General features: G+C 31.2%; 3 protein-coding genes across 7 annotated transcripts; 1 reads left to right on the top strand and 2 right to left on the bottom strand.

Annotated features, from left to right (window-relative positions):
• The first annotated feature begins 6,591 nt into the window (after nucleotides 1-6,591).
• On the top strand, nucleotides 6,592-8,814 carry LOC110671481 (major pollen allergen Ole e 10). Of its 3 annotated transcripts, none has more exons than XM_058153261.1 (4): nucleotides 6,592-6,997; nucleotides 7,700-8,188; nucleotides 8,280-8,310; nucleotides 8,399-8,814. In XM_058153261.1, the coding sequence occupies exons 2-4, from the start codon at nucleotides 7,804-7,806 to the stop codon at nucleotides 8,568-8,570; spliced, it is 588 nt and encodes a 195-aa protein (XP_058009244.1). In that variant the 5' UTR covers nucleotides 6,592-6,997; nucleotides 7,700-7,803; the 3' UTR covers nucleotides 8,571-8,814. The 3 variants fall into 3 exon arrangements, with proteins under 3 accessions (XP_058009244.1, XP_021689658.2, XP_021689657.2); XM_021833966.2 differs by having other exon boundaries at nucleotides 6,596-7,013; XM_021833965.2 differs by having other exon boundaries at nucleotides 6,599-7,028.
• Nucleotides 8,815-12,194: 3,380 nt separating this feature from the next.
• Nucleotides 12,195-14,279, bottom strand: LOC110671480 (glycerol-3-phosphate acyltransferase 1). Its single transcript, XM_021833964.2, has 2 exons — nucleotides 13,389-14,279; nucleotides 12,195-13,156 (listed from the first exon to the last, which is right to left on the bottom strand). Exons 1-2 carry the CDS (start codon nucleotides 14,118-14,120, stop codon nucleotides 12,266-12,268), a joined length of 1,623 nt encoding a protein of 540 aa, XP_021689656.2. The 5' UTR covers nucleotides 14,121-14,279; the 3' UTR covers nucleotides 12,195-12,265.
• A 3,966-nt stretch (nucleotides 14,280-18,245) lies between these two features.
• On the bottom strand, nucleotides 18,246-22,653 carry LOC110671478 (probable receptor-like protein kinase At2g42960). Of its 3 annotated transcripts, none has more exons than XM_058153260.1 (8): nucleotides 22,053-22,653; nucleotides 20,724-21,476; nucleotides 20,533-20,637; nucleotides 20,258-20,380; nucleotides 19,953-20,123; nucleotides 19,722-19,851; nucleotides 19,372-19,584; nucleotides 18,246-18,794 (listed from the first exon to the last, which is right to left on the bottom strand). In XM_058153260.1, the coding sequence occupies exons 2-8, from the start codon at nucleotides 21,383-21,385 to the stop codon at nucleotides 18,672-18,674; spliced, it is 1,527 nt and encodes a 508-aa protein (XP_058009243.1). In that variant the 5' UTR covers nucleotides 21,386-21,476; nucleotides 22,053-22,653; the 3' UTR covers nucleotides 18,246-18,671. The 3 variants fall into 3 exon arrangements, with proteins under 3 accessions (XP_058009243.1, XP_058009242.1, XP_021689654.2); XM_058153259.1 differs by having other exon boundaries at nucleotides 20,724-21,457; XM_021833962.2 differs by having other exon boundaries at nucleotides 19,372-19,581; nucleotides 20,724-21,457; nucleotides 22,053-22,651.
• Nucleotides 22,654-23,093: the final 440 nt, after the last annotated feature.

Below are 23,093 nucleotides of genomic sequence, written 5' to 3'. Positions count from 1 at the left end.
TTGAACTACTGTAAAATTGTGCGTTTCAGTTGAAAAGAATACCGGGAAAGAACCCGAGACATCGAGTCAAGGCCTAGAGGCGACTCACAAGAGATTTGTGTACAACATAAAATTTTTCTGTAAATTCTCATTGATAATTTGTTTTGATGAATAAATTGTGATTTATTTTTATTGCAAATTTGTGAATAAAATGAATATTATGCTTTTGACTTCAATTGTTGGAAATTTAATTGTATGTATTTGAATTGTCAATAAATGTTTAATAAAATATTAAGATAGTTTTGAAACCACAGTGTCATGACCATTTTTCTGAATGCCTCACTAGCATGCCTAGTGAGAGGAATTAGTTTTGAATTTAAAATTTGCTCTCTGGCTTAAGTGTTGAGGTATGTGCCAGTAGAGGAAGAAATTGAATGGGTACCCATAGTTTGAGCTAGCTAGCCTTGAGATTCTTCATAAGCCTCCGGCTATTGAGATGAACATTATACTGATGGCATGATATAACTGTGTGTTTTTGTAAAATCTATTTTGGGACTTCCGAAATGAGACTGTCTTGACTAAAATTATAAATTGTGTTTTGTATTTGTTTTCATTTTCAGTACCATATTAGAATAAATATGATTTGATTTATGCATAAGATTTTATTTTAGTATGTTGTGCACCATTGAGTCATAGTACTCAGCGATGACCGTTTATTACTGTCGCAGATAAAGAGACCAGTAGAGCAGCGGAGTGAGCTGCTGAGATTTCAGAGCTACTTCTGGACCTTTTGTCGGGTGTAATTTTATATCCTGATTGTACATGTTTATTTTGATGTAATTGACTGCATGTACATTTGCAAATTGGTCATGAGCAATTGTACAATTTTTGTAATAATGTTATTTTGGATTTTCTGATGTAATTTAGACTGATAAATGTAAATTAATGTTTCTTGAATGAAATGTGAATGAAAACTATTTAGTATTATTTCTGAAATATTTGAGTTGAAAATTGATTTAAATTGTGGAGATTGGAGAAAATTATGTTGACTTGAATTTTAATGGTGGTTGTGATTTGATGAAGTGTTATATTAGAAATGTTTTCTACATGTAAAATTTTTTGTTTTTCTCAATTACAGCCGGCACTTTGCCGAAATTTTTTTAAAATTTACGGAAAAATAAAAATGGATAAAAATTTTACATAACTTTTAAACTTTAATTAAATGTTTTTAATGCCTACTAGAAATGCTCACCACTTTCAAAAAGTAAGAAAATTGTTTTAAAGTCCCTTGTAATGTATCTAATGGGTTATCGGTAGGTGAAGTTCGGTAATTCATTAGGTATACTACGAGATCATGTTATGCCTTACAGAGGGGTAAGGTGTGACAAGCTCGAGCTCAGCTCAAGCTGAAAAAAAATTTGATAAATCAAGTCTGGATTTGGCTTGATTCATTTAGATCCTACTTCCATCATTTCTCCAATTTTTTTTTTTATTTCATTACATAAAAATTTTTTATGTACCTATGAGAAAAGTATTCTTTATGTATTACATTAGTATTTTAAATAATAAAAATTTTTACATTAGTATTTTAAATAATAAAAATTTAAGTATTAATGGCTCAAAATTATAAATTTTAAATTGTAACAAAAAATTGCATACTTCATTTTTTTTTTTCAAAGATAGAGAGTAATTCATTAATATAAAAAGGCTTCAATGCCTGTTACATATTAGCACAATAAATAAAGGTTTACAAGCAATGGGCCCTATCTACACACCACTTGATCCACAAGAATTAAACCCATACATTCATGCAGATCCCTAAACCCGAAAGCAACACAACTCTTAGAAACTCATAGTGCAATCGCAACAGAGCAGAAATAATCCATTGACAACATGATGAGATGGTGGCCAAAGTTGAAAAAGAAACGGTAGAAACACACAAGGAGAGGCTTTCATCAGGACAAAAAGAAACCTAGTGAGGTGTATCAAACACTCTTCCCCACAACAAATCTCAACTCAAACTTAGTTAGAGCCTAAGATCAGTGGTTCAAACGGGATATGCAGAGCACCGATCAGAAGAACATAGCAATCAATGGGTGTTAGATAGAGCTCCTTTTGGCTCTCTCAATCTCCTATAGCCAGTTGAGAGACTGGATGCTCACAAATTAGATGTGGCATCGTTATGTCTCTATGAGGTACCTAACCACACAAAACCCAAAGATTAGATGTAAGCATAGATAAATAACCACAATAAACAGAGCTTCATCCCTTGCTGAAGGTTTAAGATAAAGGGAGAAGCACATGCAGGTCCTTGGCACTCCTTCTCTTTTTAAGAACAGCCTACAACCAAACGAACACCCAAAGAAAATATTTACACCCTGTCCAAAGGTGGGGAAGGAGATACCCACTCTCCTAGCCAGAGGAAGGAAGGCCAGCCCCTGCCCAAGAGGGGCAGAGGTGACCACTTAAATGGCAGAAGAAGAAGACTTAGGCTTTTGAATAAACAAAAAACTTTGGAGAGAAAAGTTCCCCCTCTAAACTTAGAGAGAGAGAAAATCGAGAGATATCTTTAAAATTTCGATGTGAATCTACTTTAAATTGTATATAGCTTATGTATTAAAATTACAAAATTATATATAAAAAAAAATTATACTTTCTTCAAAATATTAATGGCAACAAAGTATAAATATAAAAATGTAGAAAAAAAGCCCTAAAAATTAATTAGGTACATAAAGAAATAATAAAAAAATTAAAATTGGCATGGAGCATAAATATAAGGAGATTATGTATATAGATTAAAGATTTGATTATCCAGTTTAAAAGAGAAAATTGGGATAGATATGGACCAATTATTATCACAAAATAGTGCTTGGCCTCTTAAAATCCTAAACAAATACAAATCCTATGCTTTGTTCCCATCAAATACATTCCTATTAAACTAATCTAGCAAGTGCGTACTCACTTTACACTTTAGCGGTGGAGCCATCGCTTTTTAGTTTTTAAAGCCTAATGTCAATAGCAGAAATGAAAGTGATTACTCGAATATGAGTTCGTCATGTAATTAATATTTCTTTAATCACCATATTAAATAAAATTAAACAATATCAATATTAATACGTATCCATAGGTATCCATTTGGTCAAAAGTATAGAATATTTAATGGCTCACTTTTTTAGGCTTTTTTTTTTTGTTACCATTAATTGAATAAAAAATAAATATTTCATTAATTTTCAATTGTATACAAACATTTTAATTTTGAATTATATACTCAATTTTCAGAATCTAATTATACTCAATTTTTGAATTATAATTACTTCAAATTTTAAACGTTGAGGTATGTAATATAAAATTAGAACGTTTAATATGATTTTCAATTAATAAAAAGTTTGTCTTTTTTTCTTTTAGTATGCCTCTTTTATTATTATTATAAGTTAATTATTTAAAAAAATTAAATTTAATAATTCAGCCTAATTATTGTTGTAATTTGTAAAAGCAAACATTTCATGCTGCAATTAAAAAATTCAAAAGAAAACTTTACTTGTGACATAATTTTAAAATTCAAATCACTATTAATAAATCATGAAGCGTCACTGTCTGATTAGATTAATTGCTTTAATAAAATTAAGATCCTTTCAATATGCTTAATTTTTAAGAAAAATAATTAAGAAATAAAAGGAAAATGTAAATTGAATCACTCTTTTTAACTTTTAATATGAAATATTTTCTGCATCTTTCAAGTACTAATTTAGAGGCATTGTAGCGCAGTTAAAAATATTATAATTGGTAGCACCTTTTTTTTTTTCTTTATTTTTCAATGGAAATTAATCAACCCATGTCTATTAAAAAAAAAAAAAAAATCAAAAGTAAAGAAACAAGGGTGTGGCATGAGAGAGAGGGAGAGAGAGGCATTAATGGAAACGTTTGACAATAGTGGCCATTAAGAATTAACCTCTATATAATTTAAATTTTAACTTTTGGTGATTGCAACCATTTTGGACTGGTTTTATGTGACATATATAGAGTGATGACATATTAATATAATGAATATTAATTATAAATAAATAATTAATTAATAATAAGAATACACGATAATTATTTAAGTATGAAATATTTGATATTTATTTATTAATATAATATAATACTTGATATTATCTGACCTATTTTCGCTAGAGATGATCCGAGAGTTTACACTATACAGCAGCATCAATACACTTTTAGTGTAGATAAGATTGATTTTTTTTTAATTATTAAATAATATGAAATAATCGCAAATTGGGGATTCTGCTAAAGCAGGAAGTGGCATCTCCTATGGTTCAACTGTGTTCATTTTTTTCAAAAATAACTTTTCTTTTTGGAGAAATTGTACATTTTAGCATTTGGTTCGCACATTTTCTTCTCAAGATATATATTGGTTCATGTTTAATTAGTTAACTCGCTAAACTTTTTAAGAAATATAACATAGAAGTGGAATAATATATTTTTTTTAATTTGTTAATACATATTTATTTTTTAAAAAATATTTTAAAGTTAATTAAAAAAGATTTATTCCTAGATTCTTAAAGAATTTTTTTTTTTTTTCTGAAGATAGTACACACGACTCATAGTGTTCAAGGAAGGGACTTAAAATCTTGGTAAAATCATTGTAGTTTTCTCATGGCCTTTCATCCCATATAAACACTACACACACACTCTACACCCGATGTAAAATTTCAAATGACCAGTTTTTGAGCATGCCTGTGTAAATACGGACCTTAACCATAGCATCGCACACTGGTAACTCAATTGTTCATCTCTCTCGAAGTTTGCTTTTTTTTATCTGAAAATAGAACACATACACATAGTGCTCAAGGATAGGACTTGACATCTTAATAAAATTATAACAATTTTATTAAAACCCATTATCTCATATAAGTACAACGTACATACACTCCATATTCGACATGGGATCCCGAATGACCAATTGCATTTATTGACGTATCCCTTGTGAGGTATATTTCCTCCGCATTGCATTTACTGGCCTATCATTAATTAGGTATTTCCTGTGAAAAGCCTTTTTATTCTCTATCTAGAGGACTCTCCCAGCTTCCACAAACTCATTAAACCTCTCTTCTACTTTGGGCTGTCATCCACAATCTGGAAAATTATAGTATTTACCGGGAAGAATAAAAAAATAATGCTCTTATAGATATAATTACAATTATTTTTTAAATTTAAGGATAATGAGTTTTATATTTTAAGAGGGAAGAAGCATATACTAAGAGCGTACAATTAATTATTTTTTAAAAAAAATTTTGTTCTAAATTAATTCATGACAAGTTTCGTATTTTTAATTGAATGACATGTTATTGAAATATTATATATTTTTTAATTATTCTTACAATATATTAATTTACTTTCAAGGGATTGATTTAGATAGCACGGATGATTCCTTCAGCTGAGCGATTTTAAGTTCGAATTTTACTATTGGCTTTTTGGTGTGATGATATATTTTTTATCCAATTAACTTATCCTTCAATATAAATATATACTGAAAGTGTTTCCAGATTTATATGGTTGTAAAAGGCTTAATATTTTTATTTCGGATCGTGATTAGTCTATCCGTCTACTCTTAATTATGGGCCATCTTTAGAGGCTTGGAGACTCAGAAAATTTGCTGGCAAGCTATAGTACTTTGATTAGAAGAATTCAAAGTCTTTTGAGACGAAATTGGCGAGTAATAATATATTATGTGTAATTCGAATTGATGGACGAATTTCATAACAACTCTTAAAATTAAAATTGGAAGTAATTACGCTGTATGAAATCAGACAATAGGAAAATGAGCTCGGAATTGATCAACTTTGGATACTTTTTAAGATCGAACCAAGGTTTCATAGACTTAATTAAGACTTTTTGATCCCCATTGTCTTAATAATTGTGTTTTATGATGTTTATGATTCTTATCTTATATTCTTTTGACTTTTGCCTTTGCAATTTTGAGAGGATATGAAAATTGGATATTCTTTTACAAAAATAAATTTATACTTTAATTCCATGTACATGTATAGAATATATTAGTTTACGTAAAAAATGCAGATTTGGCAGTCGCTGTGAGGTCCTATTTTGAGTGGGTTGGCGTAGAGCCATATGCACCACTCTTTTTACTTACAGGGAATCATTATCTTCTCCACATTGAGTGGAAATTTTGACGGGAAAGTGTCATCTACGTAGATTATAAGAATAATAACATCGACCTACTTTAGTGGTTAAAATATGATAAATTCAGATTCCACAGTCTCATATTAAAAATCTCCAATCTCACTAAAAATATTTGCAAATTCTTTTTCTGTACTGCCACTTTGTACATGACTATCCAACAACAAAACCTTTCCAAAATCAAATAATTAAGTTAACCCAGCAACCAAAAATCACAAGAGAGAAAAAGAGAGCTCTTGAGCCTCACACAATCATCCCACGTAGATTTTAATTTCACATAAAATCTTGGAATACAAGAAGATAGAAATGATTGAGATATACAACAGTATTTATTAGAAAAAGAAAGAAAGAAAGAAAGCAGCAGAAACAATAATAATATTAAACAGGAAAAAAGGCAAAATGCAAACATCATCATCATCATTACAAACACCACTTACCAGCCCATACACCAAACCTAAATTCCAAAACAATTCTCTCTTTTACTTCTTTTTCAACCTTCTTCTCACCTTTTTCCCTCCTTTTTTGTTCATTCTATTGCTTGCCCTCCCCTCTACTCTCCATGTCTCCTTTCTCAAGTCCTAATCTCTGCTCTCTCCCCGATCTCAAGATTGCCCAATCATATATATACACTTTATATATATGCATCCTCTATACAAGACAAAGAATACAAAATCTATCCCCTCCACAACAAGATCTTTGATGCTTTTGTAAATTAAGTTTTCTTGGGTCGAATAAAAGAAAGAAAGAAAGAAAGAAGAAGAAGAAGAGGGTTGGAGGCTTATATGTGCACATGGGTGGCAGTGAAAGAGTTATCTATTATTTGGTATTCTTCCTATTTGGTCTGTACTCTTCAGGTGACTTGATTGCTCTTCTCTTGTTTGCTTTGCCTGAACTGTATTATTCTTTTATAATTTCCATTGTTTTTGTGTGTGGCTTCTTTAGTTTTTGAAGTTCATATCCTCAGTTTGTATTTAAGCACAGCTAAGCCATTTTTCTTGCTGTGAATTTGTGGTTTTAGTTGTGTACTTGTCCTTCTGCTATGTCTAGTTCTTTGAACTCAGATTTTTTTAATTTGTCACTTTACTTGTTGGAAATGGAATTTGATTGCTTTTTTTCCATGTGGGTATGGTTGTCTTTTTCTGAAATGATAGTTGCTTCTTCAAATATGCATGATTAATTGCTTTCTATTAAGCTAATAGTAAGTAGATTTTCAAACTTTTATTGATGCTCCTGTTCAAATTTCAGACCTTTTTTTCCTTTTCTTTTTTCTTGCCAATTATCACTTCTGTTGGCCTACTCCATTTGGGCACTCATTTTGCACCGTCTGCTCCCAATATTACTATCATTTTCAAAATTAAATATCTTATTCTTTTTTTAAATTAAATTATATTTAAAATCTAATTTAATGAAAAAATTATAACTGTTTTTCTTCATAAAATCTTATTTGAAATTATTTATAAAATTGTGATGTGTCAAATTTAAAAATAAAATAGACTCAGTTTTCTAATATTGACTTTAAACTCAGGTCCAAGAATTACAGCAGTTGGGCATTCAAGCAAGCTAGAAGATGGAGCAAAACGACATCATCTCACTTATATTTCCAAAAGCCAAAAGGATATTACTACTCCGATGACTACTGTTCCGACGATCATTCCGACCTCTCCTACTTCATCAACTCCCATCGTAAACCCGAATTCAGACCCCGATTCTACATCGCCGGCTACCATGACGCCGGTGATAACTCCAACCACAACATCATCACCAGTATCTTTTGGAGCTAGCTGGTGTGTAGCCAGCCCAAGTGCATCACCAACGGCGTTACAAGTAGCACTGGACTACGCTTGTGGTTATGGTGGTGCAGATTGTTCGGCGATTCAGGCTGGTGGAAGTTGTTACAATCCCAATACTCTTCATGATCATGCTTCTTATGCTTTCAACAATTATTATCAGAAGAATCCAATTCCAAGCAGCTGCATTTTTGGAGGAACTGCTGTTACTACCAGCACTGATCCAAGTGATTCCACCATCCTTTTCTATTTTTTTTTATTTTATTGCAATTAATATATTTTACTCTTTGCTAATTCAATTTCAAAAATATTTTTCAGGCAGTGGGACATGTCAGTATCCATCCACAAGGTAAAAAAAAAATATTGCAATATATATGACCTCCTATTAATTAATTACTTTGTCATAATTAATTAATTTACGTATGATGAAACTACAGCACAAGCTCGTCAGTGTTGAACACCACAAATTCAAATGGAGCAACTGTTTATGGAGCGGTACCTTCAAGCCCTTCTACCCCAGCTGCTGCTGCAACTGCCAAAATTAATAACCAAATTAATGTCTGGTTAATTACATTACTCATTATTGTGCTAGCTGCTGGCCGAACGTAATCTTTCTTCTAATTAGTGTTAATTTTCTTAATTGCTTGCTTGGTAGTCTATGTTTTTAAGCAGACTCAGAAGCATATAGGCTAGAGAGAGGTTACTTTTATTCTATTTCATGTGTAAATTTGTTTTGCAAAGAGACATGTAGGCAAAGAAATTGTGCAGCTTCCTTCTCATTAATGGAAGATTGCCTGTCCTTTTGTTAAGACTCAAAATATTGTTAATGTAATTAAAATTTTCTTGCACGTCATTTTGGCGGCTTGTGGATCACTTTTTGCTCTCTTTTATTTATGAAAATTGAAGTTTATATTTATTATTATTATTATTTAGAAATTTTAATTTTATTCATTAGGAAATAAATATTAAGTAATTTAAGTCGTGATTTAGGTATCCAAATCATTAGAAAAACGATAATTGTTTTTTCTCCTCCAAATTCAATATATATTATTGTTGATATTTTATTAAGAAATAATTTGAAATTTATGTTAATTAGTTTGAACTTTTATTTTATACTGATTATTTCGTCCTTAATAATATAGCTTAAAGTTTATTAGATATGAAATTTCAGCCAATAATAATTCATTGCTGCTAATTTATAGTTAATTAAAAATTAACTTTTAGTCACTAAAACTGCCATCATTAAAATATTAGCAGTTTACACATTTACCCATAATATAATTAATCAAATATTATTAGTAATGTTTTTACACATTTACCCATAATATAATTAATAAAAAATTTACAATCAAATATGTTCCATTTGAATCCAAACAAATCGCCATGCATAATGCTTCTCTCAATATCGAAAGATCTATTTTAAAAAAAAATATTAATTTTTAATACTTTTAATATATTTAATAATTAGCCCAAAATTGAGGGTTCAGCAAAGCCGGCAACATATATTAAAAGGCCTGAAAACAGAGTTACATATAAAACAGAGGCCCAAATCCAGCATAAAACAATCACTCTTGCTAGACTGCTGACCGGATAAAGAAAACCACCATGGTTTAAAAGCATATAAAAGGCTGTTCAAACTCGAGGATCTTCGGAACTCAACCCAAATGACTATTAGCCACCGGTATCTTCCAAAACCAGCACCGCTAGTTTGAAACCTGTGGGCCTGAGGGTCCATCAAGGCAATAGTAGTCATTGTAGACCATAAGAAGATGGCCGAATCTCATCATCATTTATTGCCAAAGTTAAACCAAGTACGCGGAGGATTTGAACCCCTACTACGCTTCCGAATGTGGCATGGGAAAGGGAAACCCAAGCTTCTAAGCACCTCAAGAAAATGAGGCGTGAGCCATTACTCAATTTAAAACCATACCTTTCTCTGTTCTCTGCCGTATATTTTTTATGGAAAAGGTTCAAATTCTCTCTGTATTTATTGGAGAGATTTAATTTAATTTATTTTTAATTTTTAATTTAATTTAATTCATAAATTTTAATTTATACTCAAATTAATTCAATTAACAAAAAAAATTATAATTATTTAATTATTTTTTAATATTAAAATATTATTTTTATATTGTATAATTAATTAATAAAAATAAAAATATTATTTTTATTATTTAATATTATTAATTAAACTGAAAATATAAAAAATTATTTTTATATTATCATATAATTAATTAAAATTAAAAATTATTACTATTCCAATTAATAATATTGAATAATAAACCCTTTAGGTCATCAAGTGATTGTTGATATCAACCCAAACGGATCATGTCAAAAATAATGGATGGAAATAAGAAAGAGACCGTATATGAGATGAAAGTGGATGAGTGCAAAACTGATTGAGGATAAGTATAAAAAAAAAAATCTAATCTATTAGGATATACCATGGTAACTGTATAATGTTCTCGATGTTTGTTCTGTAAGCTGCATATTACAGTACTAATTTGGAATAATTGTGTAGAGCTACGTATTTTTAACAGTAAATCGAGATAGGGATAAGAAACAAATTAATTAATTAATTATACAATATAAAAATAATATTTTAATATTAACAAAAGTAAATTTTTAATATTATTTAAACAAAATAATTAAATATTTTAAAAATGATATTAAAATATTATTTTTATATTGTATAATTTGTATAATTAAAATATTAAATAAATTATGTTTATATTATATTTTAATATTAAAAAATAATATTTTTATTAATTGGATTAATTTGAATATAAATCAAAATTTATGGATTAAATTATACTAAAAGTTAAAAATGGACTAAATTGAACCTCATACGGGCAAATTGAACCTTATTCCTATTTTATATTGTGAATTATACTTTCCTAAATTTAATCCTTTTTATTCATTAATATATTGAAAACTTTATCTTTATGATCCGAGTTTAGAGTAACAAATGAGAATAATTATTTACATATTATAAAAAAAAATTACGATTTTTTCTTAAATTTAGAAAAAAAAATCTAAGATTTGATCTATTATGTAATCACTTAAATCCTCTAATTTTTAAAATTAAATAGGTTTATTGCTTAAAATAATTATGCATTTTTGTGTTTTTTTTTTTTTTCTGTATAGCATATTATTCTTTTTCTTCTTAATTCCTCCCCAAATCTATCCCCTTTATATCCCTTCTCAAAGTCATGTTTAGTATAGTATAATTAAAATTATCATGTAATCTTATTTTATTACATATTTAATTATATTATTTGATAACACAAAAAAAATAATGTAATAAAAAATAATTATATAATACAATCAATTATATTTAAAGTAACATAATTATTATTATACCACTACTATTTCTACACGGCTATCACTACCACCACCACTACTAACATAACCACTATTATCATCATTATCCTATTACTGTTTTCACTATCACCACCACCACCACCATTTAATCACTGTCACCTCTATATCACTCGATCACTACACTTTTACCTCACTTTGCCATCACAACCACTTAACTATCATTATTATTCGACCACTAATCATTATAATCATTATCACTTATTCTTAATACTATAAATAAATTAAATATTAAAATAAAAATTACTATTATATTATACTACTTATTTTTTTTATTTTACAATTAAATATATGAATATAATAATAATTACATTATAATTTTAATTATACTACATACTTAATTACATTGCGTTGTATTACTCTCTATCAAATACAATCTAACTACTCATGATCCCTCTCAAATCATCATATAATTTGATTTACACATTTTTAGTTTCAAAAGAATTGCTAGAAAACCTAATCATTAGAGTTAAATTTGTTCCTTGATTCCATGAAATTTGAAGACTGTTTTAGTCATAAAACATGATTAGCTCAAGTGGTGATGAAGGCAAACATACATGATAGTTAAGTGGGTGAGCGAGTAAGCACATGATTCTTTTGTTTTGTAAAATTTATTTTCCGTGGGTGTAATCAATTCTAAAATTCTGACTTCATGAGAAGAGATGAAAATTAATCCATCATTGTTCAAGTGAAAGGAAAAAAAATCTTAGATAAATTTTAATTTAATAATATTAAAATTACTCTTAGAAGTACAAAGTTATAAATTCAAAATTTAACTGGAGTCGAATAAAAAAAAATATATAGTTTCTGATCGAAAACAATATAGATAATGACCAGATGCCAAAGAATATATAAAACGAAAAAGAAAAGATAGAAAGCCGATTCATTAATAATTAATATAGAAAAAAAATATACACAAACATCTAGGCGGGTTTCCTAGTATTATTATCCTGCACAACTCCTTCGTTTCCAGCTAGCATCATGTACTTGTCCTTCCTTGTAAGAGTAGTGCACTCAAAACCCAGAGTATCAGCCAGTTGTTTTTGGATATAGTTTGCCACCTCACAGCTAGATCTTCCCCCAGCACGTGTGAGCTCTCTTGGTAACTTGTCAAGGATGTGAATGTGGTAGCTTGGTCTAGGGTTCATCAAGAAGAAAACTGGATCCAAGCATTTTAATCCACTCGCAGTTGTCCCATAGAACATACTCACTCGAGTATTAACGGCTACAGGGACTATGTCATCTGCCAACTCTGCAAACAGTGAACTAAATCTCAGTAAATATGGCTCTCTACAGGTGGTCCCTTCAGGACACACCACCAAGTCACCTTCACTTAGCAATCTTTGCATGGTCTCCCCATCTCGTTTTCTCTGTCTAGTTAACCTCACTGTTTTAATTGGTGCTATTATTTCAGACATTTTGCTCAGGCTATATGTCACTGCAGTCAAAGGCTTGCCTAAAGATGTGCTCAGAAAAACTGGGTCTAACAGTGTTCTATGGGTGCAAACGTACAGGACACCCCTTTTATGGCCTGAACTTGTTGTAGCAGACCCTTTTACCCTCAGCTCCACACCACTCTGAATGCCCAGAAATAAAGCTAATTTGTAAGGAAGGCAAATACCAACAAAGAGCCTGAAGATAGCAAGAATTATTCCGAGGGGGATCCACATAAACATTGATAGAGTTGCTAGTGGTGTGGGCAAGAAAGCTAGCCTTCCATCATGAAATATAAGTGGCTTTGGGTATTTGTCCCTTGTCATTACTGAACTACTCCCGCTATCCTTGTTTTCTTCTTTGTTTACCACATAAGCTTCCTGTCACATTGGCATAAAAAACAATCATATAAACATAATTAAGGAATATATATATATATATTAATTTGCAATTCATGCAGAGTGGACCTGCCTATATATGCCTAAAACAGAAAATGGTAATTTTCTAAAAATTGCATGATTTATATTTATATTTCGGTTATTCTTGGCGAAATTAATTAATTTATTTATAAAAATGGCATATATTGCTGAAAAAATGATTAGATCTATATACCTTGCAAAGAGAGATGAAGAGATGGTCACGGAGGCTTGAACTTCCAAGGCCTATCTCAGGCATTTTTTCTCCAAAATAATCCTTGAGAGCTCTGTGCTTTACTAGCAAACCTGAATTAGACAACAAACCAGTGAAGTAATTTCCAACAGTGTGCAACTCAGTACCCATCACTTCATTAACGCTCAAATATTCCTTAAGAAATCCTTCAACCATCACCCTAGGGACGCTTGTAAAAACAATCCTAGACCCTGTTGAAGCCAACAACTCATAAGCCTGAAGATGAATATTCTCAAGATAAAACTTAGGTAAAACTGTCCTACCAACACTCTCAATATCTCTTTTCTTGAGCCCACAGAAGGTGATGAAGATCATGACCCTTAACTGGAGCTCAAAGTCCAAAACCCACAAAACGGGACACGACAGCAACAGCAAAAATGCTCTAAAAATGCTACCACCTTCGAAAGCAATCAGCATGAAATAAGGGAAGAAAGAACGGGTTCTTAACAAGGTTCCCTGTATATCACACACCAACGTATCAGACCCTCTATTCTCCAAACCGCACTTGTCCACATTAGGAAACAAGTGAACTTGTTGCTGTGATGATTTCAGAGATGGATTCTTGAATGAGAAACCATAACTTATCATCTTCCTAGCAGCCCTGTAACATGAGTTAGCTAAGAGCTGGTACAAGACCCACTCTGCTAGCTTGAGAATCACCATTTGAAAGACCATGGATTTTTCTTTCTACGTCAACGCTGCCTTAACAAAAGAAAAACAAAGCTGAGTGCTTCAATGAGAGAGAGAGAGAGAGAGACAAGTAAAATAAATGGAGATGGTTGTGAAGAACAGGGGAGGATGCAGAGAATATTTATAGGAGTCATTAAAAGGGTTATGCATGGGACGAGTTGCCCACAGCATTTCGGTTTGGTTAGCCACACCGCTGGCATTAATTGCAGTACGACTTTCATTGTCCATCCTTTTTATGGTTTTCTGCTTCTTCAATCCCCTTGCTGCAGTTACAACTTTCTTCAATTAGGGTACTTTTTTTTTTTAATTATTTTGTTATGAATTAATTGAGCATTTTTTAATTTTGGAAACCATTCTAAATACGACTGTGTACAATGTATGACACAAGTATACCAAGTTTTTAAGCCAACTTGTACATGCTTGTACCAAGTATTTGCATTAGTAACAGTTAGGTTGGCTTGTTGGTGACCGCCTTTTTTAAAGTTTGAAATTTTCAATCTCTCTTGGATGTTCATTCTCAATTATCATGGGAAAATTTTTGTCTAAATTATAAATTTGATATATAAATATATAAAATTTAAATATTTAATAATTAAATTTTATTATATATTTTAAATTTATGATGAATTAATGTACATAATTCCAAATTCTTGTGCTTGTGAACAGAACGTAGACATACTAATAGATAGAAACCTGGAAACTGCACGTTATCTTGTAAGGGATTTCATTTGCAATCCACGTGGACCTATCTAGAGTTAGATGACCCATATCCATCTTATTCATTTGACTTTTTTTAACCAATTCTAAAGTTGTAAATGCCAAAAATCTCTACAGCAATTTTCAACCTTTGACTTTTGGTAATATTAACAATAAACCATTGACATAACACTAAAAAATATAAAAAAAATATTTTTCCTAAAACAAATTGACATAATAATATAATCTGTTACGGTTTCTCTATAGTAAGCCTAACAGGTTGTTGAGAGCTCAACAGCATTTTACCAAGAACTTATAAGAATTTCCATTTCAAAGTTTTTGAATGGAAAAATTATGAAAATTAATGAACTCAAGCCTTTTCGTTGATATGGTAGTTAAATTCATGCAATTCTTGCTTGTATATAGAGAATTAACTTACGGATAATCAATTTAATTACCAATGATTTGATTTTGCCATTTTAGACATTTGTTATGATTCGAAATGAAAATATTGTATTTTGATTCAAATGCATATATCAATTGTGAATTAGCTACATCTAAATTTGTGCATGATTTGGTGTTACAAATTTTGAACACGAAAATTTACTGAATTTGTGTCATATGGTAGTTAGGTTCATGCAATTCTCTTCAGTTGTTTGGTAGATTCATCATTTGATTTTTGGATGTTTGATTATATCATCATGCATTAACTCAGCGGTGGCAATTGCCATCCCTCGAGTATGGGTTGGGGTCATGTCAAGTGTTTTCATAAATTCTGCTTGCCATCTTTGAATCTTCTGAGATTATCATAAATTTTTCTAACATAAAATTTAAAGAGAAAACCTGCCAACTTCTCTCCTCCATACTCATTCAAAACTCAACAAAAGGACATACGTTGCATCTTTTCTTTCCTCCCTTCCTTCTGATTTCCTTCTGATTATGGTGATTGATGTCACAGTTTGCGTTGGCTTAACAAGGATTAGCAAAAACCATGAACAGTCCCACATTAAAAAAAAAAATTAAAAGAGATTTATGGAGATCAAGAATTGATTAATTTTAACAATTTAAAATAAATCCATTTCACCTACTTTATCTCTGCCATTCATTTATCTCCACCCCAACCTTCCAAGCGATTAAAGCCTAGAAATTGACAAGAAATCTAGTGTAGATTGAGAAGATGAGAAGCAATTACAGTAATTAAATTGTGATTGGTAGCAAAACCAAACCTTCCTAAGCAATTAAAGCCTAAAAAATTAATTAAGGTATGGTAGCACTACCATGTTTATAGTAGCGCTAAGGTGGCATTGGTAGTGCTACCAAACCTTCCAGAGCAATTAAAGCGTAGAAAATTAATTGAGGTGCCATCGGTAGCAGTAGCACTGCCATGACCACACTTCATAAAGGTGTTATATGGCAGCACTTGCCATGACTACACTTCATAAGGCCCTTAAACACCTTTTAATTAAAGAAAAAATTATTGATGTGTTTATGGACTGGCTTTCTAAAGATTGGGTCTCTGTTAGGGGTTGATTTGGGTCCTTGTTTTCTTGTATAATCTTCTTGTAATTGAATTATATATTATTTATTGTTATTGCGTGATTACTTAATTTTATAAAAAAAATTAAATATATATAATATATAATATTATTTTTAATAAATTTAATAAATTTTCATTAAAATTAATATAAAATATAAAATTAATATCAATTTTTTATTTTGAATTAATATATATGAAGAGTTGAAGTAACTATACAGTTCTTTTTTTCTAAAAAACTTATTTAATTTGTTTATAAAATTTTATTTTTTATATTTTAAATAATACATATTTTTATATTTAAATTATATTAGGTAGCATATGTATATATAAGAAGAAAATACTCTTAATTTTTAATTATCATTTTAATATTTTAATGGACTAAAATAATTGGTAAATGTCTTGGTTATTAAATTTTTTTTAAATTAATTTTTTTATTTTTAATTATTTCAACTTTTAATTGTGATTAAAAATTATATACGTACACACACTTAAAATTGACTAATTAAATAAATGATCCCACTAAATATAATTTTTAGTTCTGATAATTGATAAATTTTATAATATAATTAATTTAAAAATAATTAATTAGATTCATTACTTGTATATTTTAAAGGAGTTAATGTTACATATGTTCAAAACATACCACAATAAAGTATAGTTAGAATAAAAAAAATTATTGAGGGTGACAATATTATAAAAATTTATTGAATATACGATAAAATAAAAAAATAAAATATTTTTCATTATTTATAATATAATAAAATAATAAAAATTATTTAGAGGGACTATAATTAAAAAATATATATATATATATATATACTTAAAGAAAATTTTAGTAGGGTTGAAGGTTCATGTCCCATTAGCCTCCCTTCCCTCTGCCCGAATCAATTTAATAATTATTAAATTAAATATTTATTTATATATTTATATATTTTTATATATTTTTTAATTAATTATACAATTTAACAGTGGTTGAACTTATTTCCATATAAGATCCCAACTATATTAGATTCACCTAAAATTATAATTTGAATGATAACGTGTTAGCCACTATGAGCACATAATGGGACTCTTACTTTTCATGCCAACAGCCATTTTGTCATGGTTTCCTTTCGTGTCAGAGTTCCAAACTCGTCGACTCTTCAATCAAGCGTTTAGCAGAGGCTTCCGGATTTCTATGATTCTCGCCGGAAAGAAATAAAAGACACAGAACTAGAATTTCTACAGTTTTATTATTCATGTAAGATAGTGATTGCCTTTACAACATCCTTATTTTTATATTTTTTTTATATATTATTAACTTTCATTACTTGAATTCAAGATTTCAGAGTCTTTTCAAAACTGTACATTAATAAATTAAATTTCATTAATTACTTATTTTTCTCTTGAGTCATTCAGATGTGAATTCGCTGCTGAAACCCATGTCATTTTTATATATCAAAAGAAAATTTAATTTGTAAAAAAAAATGATGCAAAATTCTCAACTATTTGATACTACAATTTATCTTAAAATAATAATAGTTAAAGAAGAAGGCCTTATCACTGCCGACTAAAGGTGAAATTATTTAAGAACTATTGCAGGCTCACGCTCACTCAACAAAAAGGTGAACCATTCCTTAAAGTAACACAAAAACAAGAGACCCCATCATCTGAGTATGTAACCAAATAATAAGACCGTTAGATATCCACTCCAATCTTTCCATTAAAGTCAAGACCAACTTCCAATTAGTCCTTTTTTGATAAGTAGTACAATTAAGTCTCAGAAACCTTTCTCTTTCACCAATTTGTGGGACCTAATAACTTATCATATTGGATAAGAGGACACCAAAAGTACCTTCTTGCTCTATGCTTAATGGACAAGTATTAAGATGCCAACATATAAAGATAACATTGATTGAATCAATAAAAAGGCATTGATGCCTAATACAAAATAATTAATTTAAGACAACATAATAAGTATAAAAGGAATGTGAGACCAAACAAGTCTTTCACCATCCCAAGCACAATAGACAAAATAAGTGTAATCATGTGTAGATACAAAGCAAAGCCAATTGAGCCTCAGAAACATCTGTACAAGAAGGAAGAAACTCTCTTTCCCCTTGTCCAACTATTGTTACCTATTTTCTGTCATCAAAAACACCTCTTGATCTACCCATAGTGATAAAGGAACCATCACTCCACAATCTAAGTAGGCTATCTTGTATCCACTTCCTCCTTTGCATACAGGGAACTCAAGACTGAAATTTTAGCGCTTTGAATCTAATAGATGAAAAAGCAACTCTCCTGGATCATTTCTGTCAGTCCTATCTATGGTTTGTTTCAGAGAAATTGCTCTCTGAATCTCCCACCTTGTTTTCTATGTCAACTGATTCCTTCATGGATTCAATTTCAATGCTTGTAGTACGGCTCTTTCTGTTCCTTCGATCCTGATACAAGGGTTGTATAAATCTATTTATGGGCTTCTCAATAAACCATTTACCATAAAGAACGTGCAAAATGATTGAGAAACTATATTATGATTAGACTAGGGAAGAGCAATGCACATGAAGGAAAAGCATAGAAGTCACCCTGAAGCTCATTAAAATTTTAGGGATATCATAAATCATAATCCTCCACCACAAGATATAGTCACTGCGGGTTGGGTATGGTGGCGTCCATCAGGATTTGAAGACAGCTAACAATAAGGTAATAGGCTAGCATTTGAATAAAGAATACGCAAAATAATCATAAATCTGCGGATTTCGTTAAATGATGAACCTGTGGCAACATAAATGCCCAACCTGGCGTTAACTGTATTCAATAAGAAACTCAGAAGACATTCCAGTGGAAAAGGATTCACAACTTAATGGTTGCCCAAGAGATTGATCCTAGTTGGACAAGTACTATCAGAATTTTTATAATACATCATGATATTAAGGAATATGAACCCTTTATGGAAAAAATGGAATTTGATGAATTTACAATTAACATGTTGAAATTGCAAAGAAGAAAACATCTTCGTACCTCATGAAATGGGTACTCATCTCCTTCAAGTATTCGCACGACCTGACTCATTTTGGGTCTCTTTTCTGCATCAGGATCAACGCATCTAAGTGCAACCAAAAGAGCATGTTTTAAAGCTCGTGTTGTTGGTTTAACTTCAAGAGTTGGGTCCAGAACTTCCTCAGCTCTTCTTGTCCCCACCATCATCTTTAGCCACTGAACAAGATTGACCTGCTATGTGTGTGTAAAATGCTCAGAAAAAACTCTTGCAGGAAACAGTAAATTTACTTTTCATTAGTACACGCACAAATAGAAATTCAAAAGGAAATGTCAAAGCATGTCAACAACCACTGGATTAAAGAATCTGTTACCTCATTAGCAGGTCGGCCATGGTCCACAGGGTCCCTTCCTGTAACTGCTTCTAGCAGCAGTACACCAAAGCTGTAAATGTCACTCCTCTCATTTAACAACCCGGTATTAGCATATTCTGGTGCAACATAACTGATTTCAAAAAAAAAAAAAAAAAAAAAAATATTCCATCACAAGATGAATTGTAGATTGTTACTTCAGAGAATATAGGGAAAAAAAAAATCTACACATACCCAAATGTACCCATAACTCTAGTTGTGATGTGGCTTTCTCCTGAACCTAGGAGCTTGGCCAATCCAAAATCAGAAACCTTAGCATTAAACTCATCATCAATCAAGATATTGCTTGACTTTATGTCTCGGTGAACAATCTTTGGTTCAATCGCTTCATGCAAATAGGCAAGCCTGCAATAGGATTTGTAAAGCAATTTTTTCATCATTGTACAGAATCAGTAAGTGGGGGAGCCAAATCCTTGCCATTTATATGATGGAGGTTCAAATAAAATATCTAAAATGGCTGAGTAGAGATATGAACTAACGCCTTAGCAGTGCCAAGAAGAACCTTCATGCGGGCCTCCCATGTAAGGGTACCATGATGGCACATTGCTCCATGTAGCCATTGTTCTAAATTCCCATTGTTCACATATTCATACACCAGCATCCTACAGATTTTATCACAAAATTTCAAAATGACAATCCAAGGGCATATATGAAAAACCAGGGGAGCCACGGTATATACCCAACAACAGTGACATCATAAAAGTGAGAATTGAATAAAGTAACAACTAAATTGATAGAAAGTAAAGAAGCACACCTGTGCACTCCTTCAATACAGTAGCCAAGAAGCCGCACTAGGTTCTTGTGTCGAACATGGCCGATAGCCTCCACTTCAGCCCTAAATTCTTTCTCTGCTTGTCCCCTAAGATCCCAACGCATAGCAAATTATTAAAAGGTTAAATGACAGCAACAGATAAATAAGAGATAGTGCCTCTATAGCATTCTTACAGATTGTTAAGAAGCTTCTTCACAGCTACCTCAGTTCCATTGATTAGCCTAACCCTGTAAACAACCCCATAACCACCCTCACCAATTACATTCTCTGCTGCAAAACGGTTTGTTGCAAACTCAAGATCCCTGAGAGTAAACCAGTGGCCCCATCCAAGATGAGAAATTTCTGGCAAGCCAACCAAGGGGGAGGCTGTCACAAGTCCTGCATATGATAACGAAGACTGCTTCCCCACAGTCCCAGAGCTTCCTTCTTCCCCTGAGTGCGAACTAAATCCTCTTTCATGATGATACATTGAATTACTTTGGCTGATGTTATCAGGATCACTTGATTTGCTCATTCCCAAATGAACTGGCGTCTTTTCTGAATTTTTATTTGTTGAGTTATCATGGACTGTGAGGAATAAACCTTCAGGGTGATCATTGACACTCTCAGCCCCAACCTTGTCAACCTTGATATCCTTTGACACATTTGGTATTTGAGAGAGGGAAAAATTGTCCACTGATCTTCTAGTTCTTCGCCGAAACATAGCCCATGCAGATAGGATACAAAGAATCAAAATTATAAATGCTCCAACAGATACTCCAATTAACACCCATAATTTTAAACCCAAAACTGATGTCTTCTTTGATAATTCTGCATTCAGACTCTCAGACGACATCTGTGATTCTCCACGGTCAAACTTTTATTAGGTGGTGGCGCCTAATAAGCCACTAGATCAATAAATGCCCACCTGGGTGCCAGAAACATGTCTTGTAATATGAAACACATCAAAATAAGTTACACAAATCTAAATTTCTGGGGCTCCTACATGGGCCTGAAAGTTTTAATCATAGCCTTGTAGCTATGAATAACAAATCTACCCCTACAATAAATCCATCTTACAGATTTAATTCAAATATGAAGGGAACAAAAGGCAATGAAATCGATTCATTTTTGGAAGTGATCAGGCAGAAAAGAGAACAAATATAATATGAGATGGAGAGAACCCAATACGACATTACGATTGACAATTCCATGAACTAATAGACTGCATCCCAAAAAGAACAGATACGCACTACAGGCATGAAGAAATTAACTAAGACACATTTCCTCCATAGCTCAAGAAATAAATCCAAAGTTCAATGAGAGCAAAAAAACACTCATCAATCACAACTCCTAGAACAAGTAAACTATAAGAAAAGAAATAAGTTCTCGAAGAGCATCACGTATGATCCAAGAGATAGGTAAACAGAAATGCGAATACTTCAAAAACAAAGGGTGAAACAATAAAAGAAAAATAGAAGGAAAGGGAAAAAAAACTAACAAAGAAAAGGAAAGAAATTTACCTTTGTAGCGATCCAAGGGTATAAGTTAGCCCCCTTGATCTTCTTCCTCGAGCACCCACAAGAGCAAATAAATGACTTCTCTTCTTGGACGCAAATGAGATTCAACTAGCATAGATGGGCCAATGTAGACCTCAGTCCTCAAATAACACAAACCCACCAAAACCCAGAAGCCTCCAAAAGGCACACTTGCTGCAGAGAGGAGTGGTTTAGACGCACCTTTAGTGGGCTAAAAAAGAACTCGGTGAATGATAAAAAGAAACGGGAAAGAAAGCCAGACAAAAATCTAATCTTTGAAGACGAATGTGTACATATCTAGAGAGAGAATTGTATATAAATATGGATGATTTTTTAGCAAAAATGCAGAGATGGGTGAAATGGTTGGTGGGTCTTGTATGTATGTGCAGAGTAGATAGGGAGCTCTCATAAAGCAGGAAGGGAAGCTTAGTTTGCAATGGAGGAAACCACAGAAAGGGAGGGAGGGAGAGAGAGAAACAGTAAAGGAAAAGCAAAAATGAAGTAAACAGAGGTGGCATTTATAACTAGGCAAAGAAAGAAATGCGCATACATAATAATGAAAATCCAACAGCACAAAAGCAGGGGAGAGAGAGAGAGAGAGAGAGAGAGTCAACCCAACCCAACGGCAACAAGAGGGAACTCTAAATCTTGCTTCCTCCCCAAACTTTCCTTTTTCTTCTTTAAAAGAAATTATTTCCTAATAGCAAATATAAGTTAAGAAAAATCTTTTTTTTTTCTTCTTCTTATTTTCTTAGTTTGCATGGAATTTACAAATTATTATCATTTAGTTTGTGCAAAAATATTGACATTTAGGGAACATCTTCATTGGAGGCTAATTAAGATTATATATCCAGTTAATCAAATTAAATTAATTGATTTTCAATTGACTCTAAAATAATAATTGAATCTAATAGAAATCGAGAGGAAATTAAATTTAATTAAAATATAAAATATTAGATTAATTATCTGTGAAAATCTAAATTATTTGAAAAATATAATATATTTTTTATATTATTAATTAAATAA

The sequence above is a fragment of the Hevea brasiliensis genome, chromosome 9, assembly GCF_030052815.1.
Source record: "Hevea brasiliensis isolate MT/VB/25A 57/8 chromosome 9, ASM3005281v1, whole genome shotgun sequence".
Classification (NCBI taxonomy): domain Eukaryota; kingdom Viridiplantae; phylum Streptophyta; class Magnoliopsida; order Malpighiales; family Euphorbiaceae; genus Hevea; species Hevea brasiliensis.
This window is presented reverse-complemented; position numbering and strand designations above follow the sequence as displayed.

Excerpts from the sequence above, each read along its gene's own strand:
- LOC110671481 (XM_021833965.2), top strand. The coding sequence starts at position 6,965 with ATGGGTGGCAGTGAAAGAGTTATCTATTATTTGGTATTCTTCCTATTT. Across the intron at positions 7,029-7,699 it reads ATTTGGTCTGTACTCTTCAG|GTCCAAGAATTACAGCAGTT; the intron begins GTGACTTGATTG and ends CTTTAAACTCAG. Across the intron at positions 8,311-8,398 it reads TGTCAGTATCCATCCACAAG|CACAAGCTCGTCAGTGTTGA; the intron begins GTAAAAAAAAAA and ends ATGAAACTACAG.
- LOC110671480 (XM_021833964.2), bottom strand. The coding sequence starts at position 14,120 with ATGGTCTTTCAAATGGTGATTCTCAAGCTAGCAGAGTGGGTCTTGTAC. Across the intron at positions 13,157-13,388 it reads TCTTCATCTCTCTTTGCAAG|GAAGCTTATGTGGTAAACAA; the intron begins GTATATAGATCT and ends CCAATGTGACAG.
- LOC110671478 (XM_058153260.1), bottom strand. The coding sequence starts at position 21,385 with ATGTCGTCTGAGAGTCTGAATGCAGAATTATCAAAGAAGACATCAGTT. Across the intron at positions 20,381-20,532 it reads TGTATTGAAGGAGTGCACAG|GATGCTGGTGTATGAATATG; the intron begins GTGTGCTTCTTT and ends TAAAATCTGTAG. Across the intron at positions 18,795-19,371 it reads ATGAGTACCCATTTCATGAG|GATCGAAGGAACAGAAAGAG; the intron begins GTACGAAGATGT and ends CCCTTGTATCAG.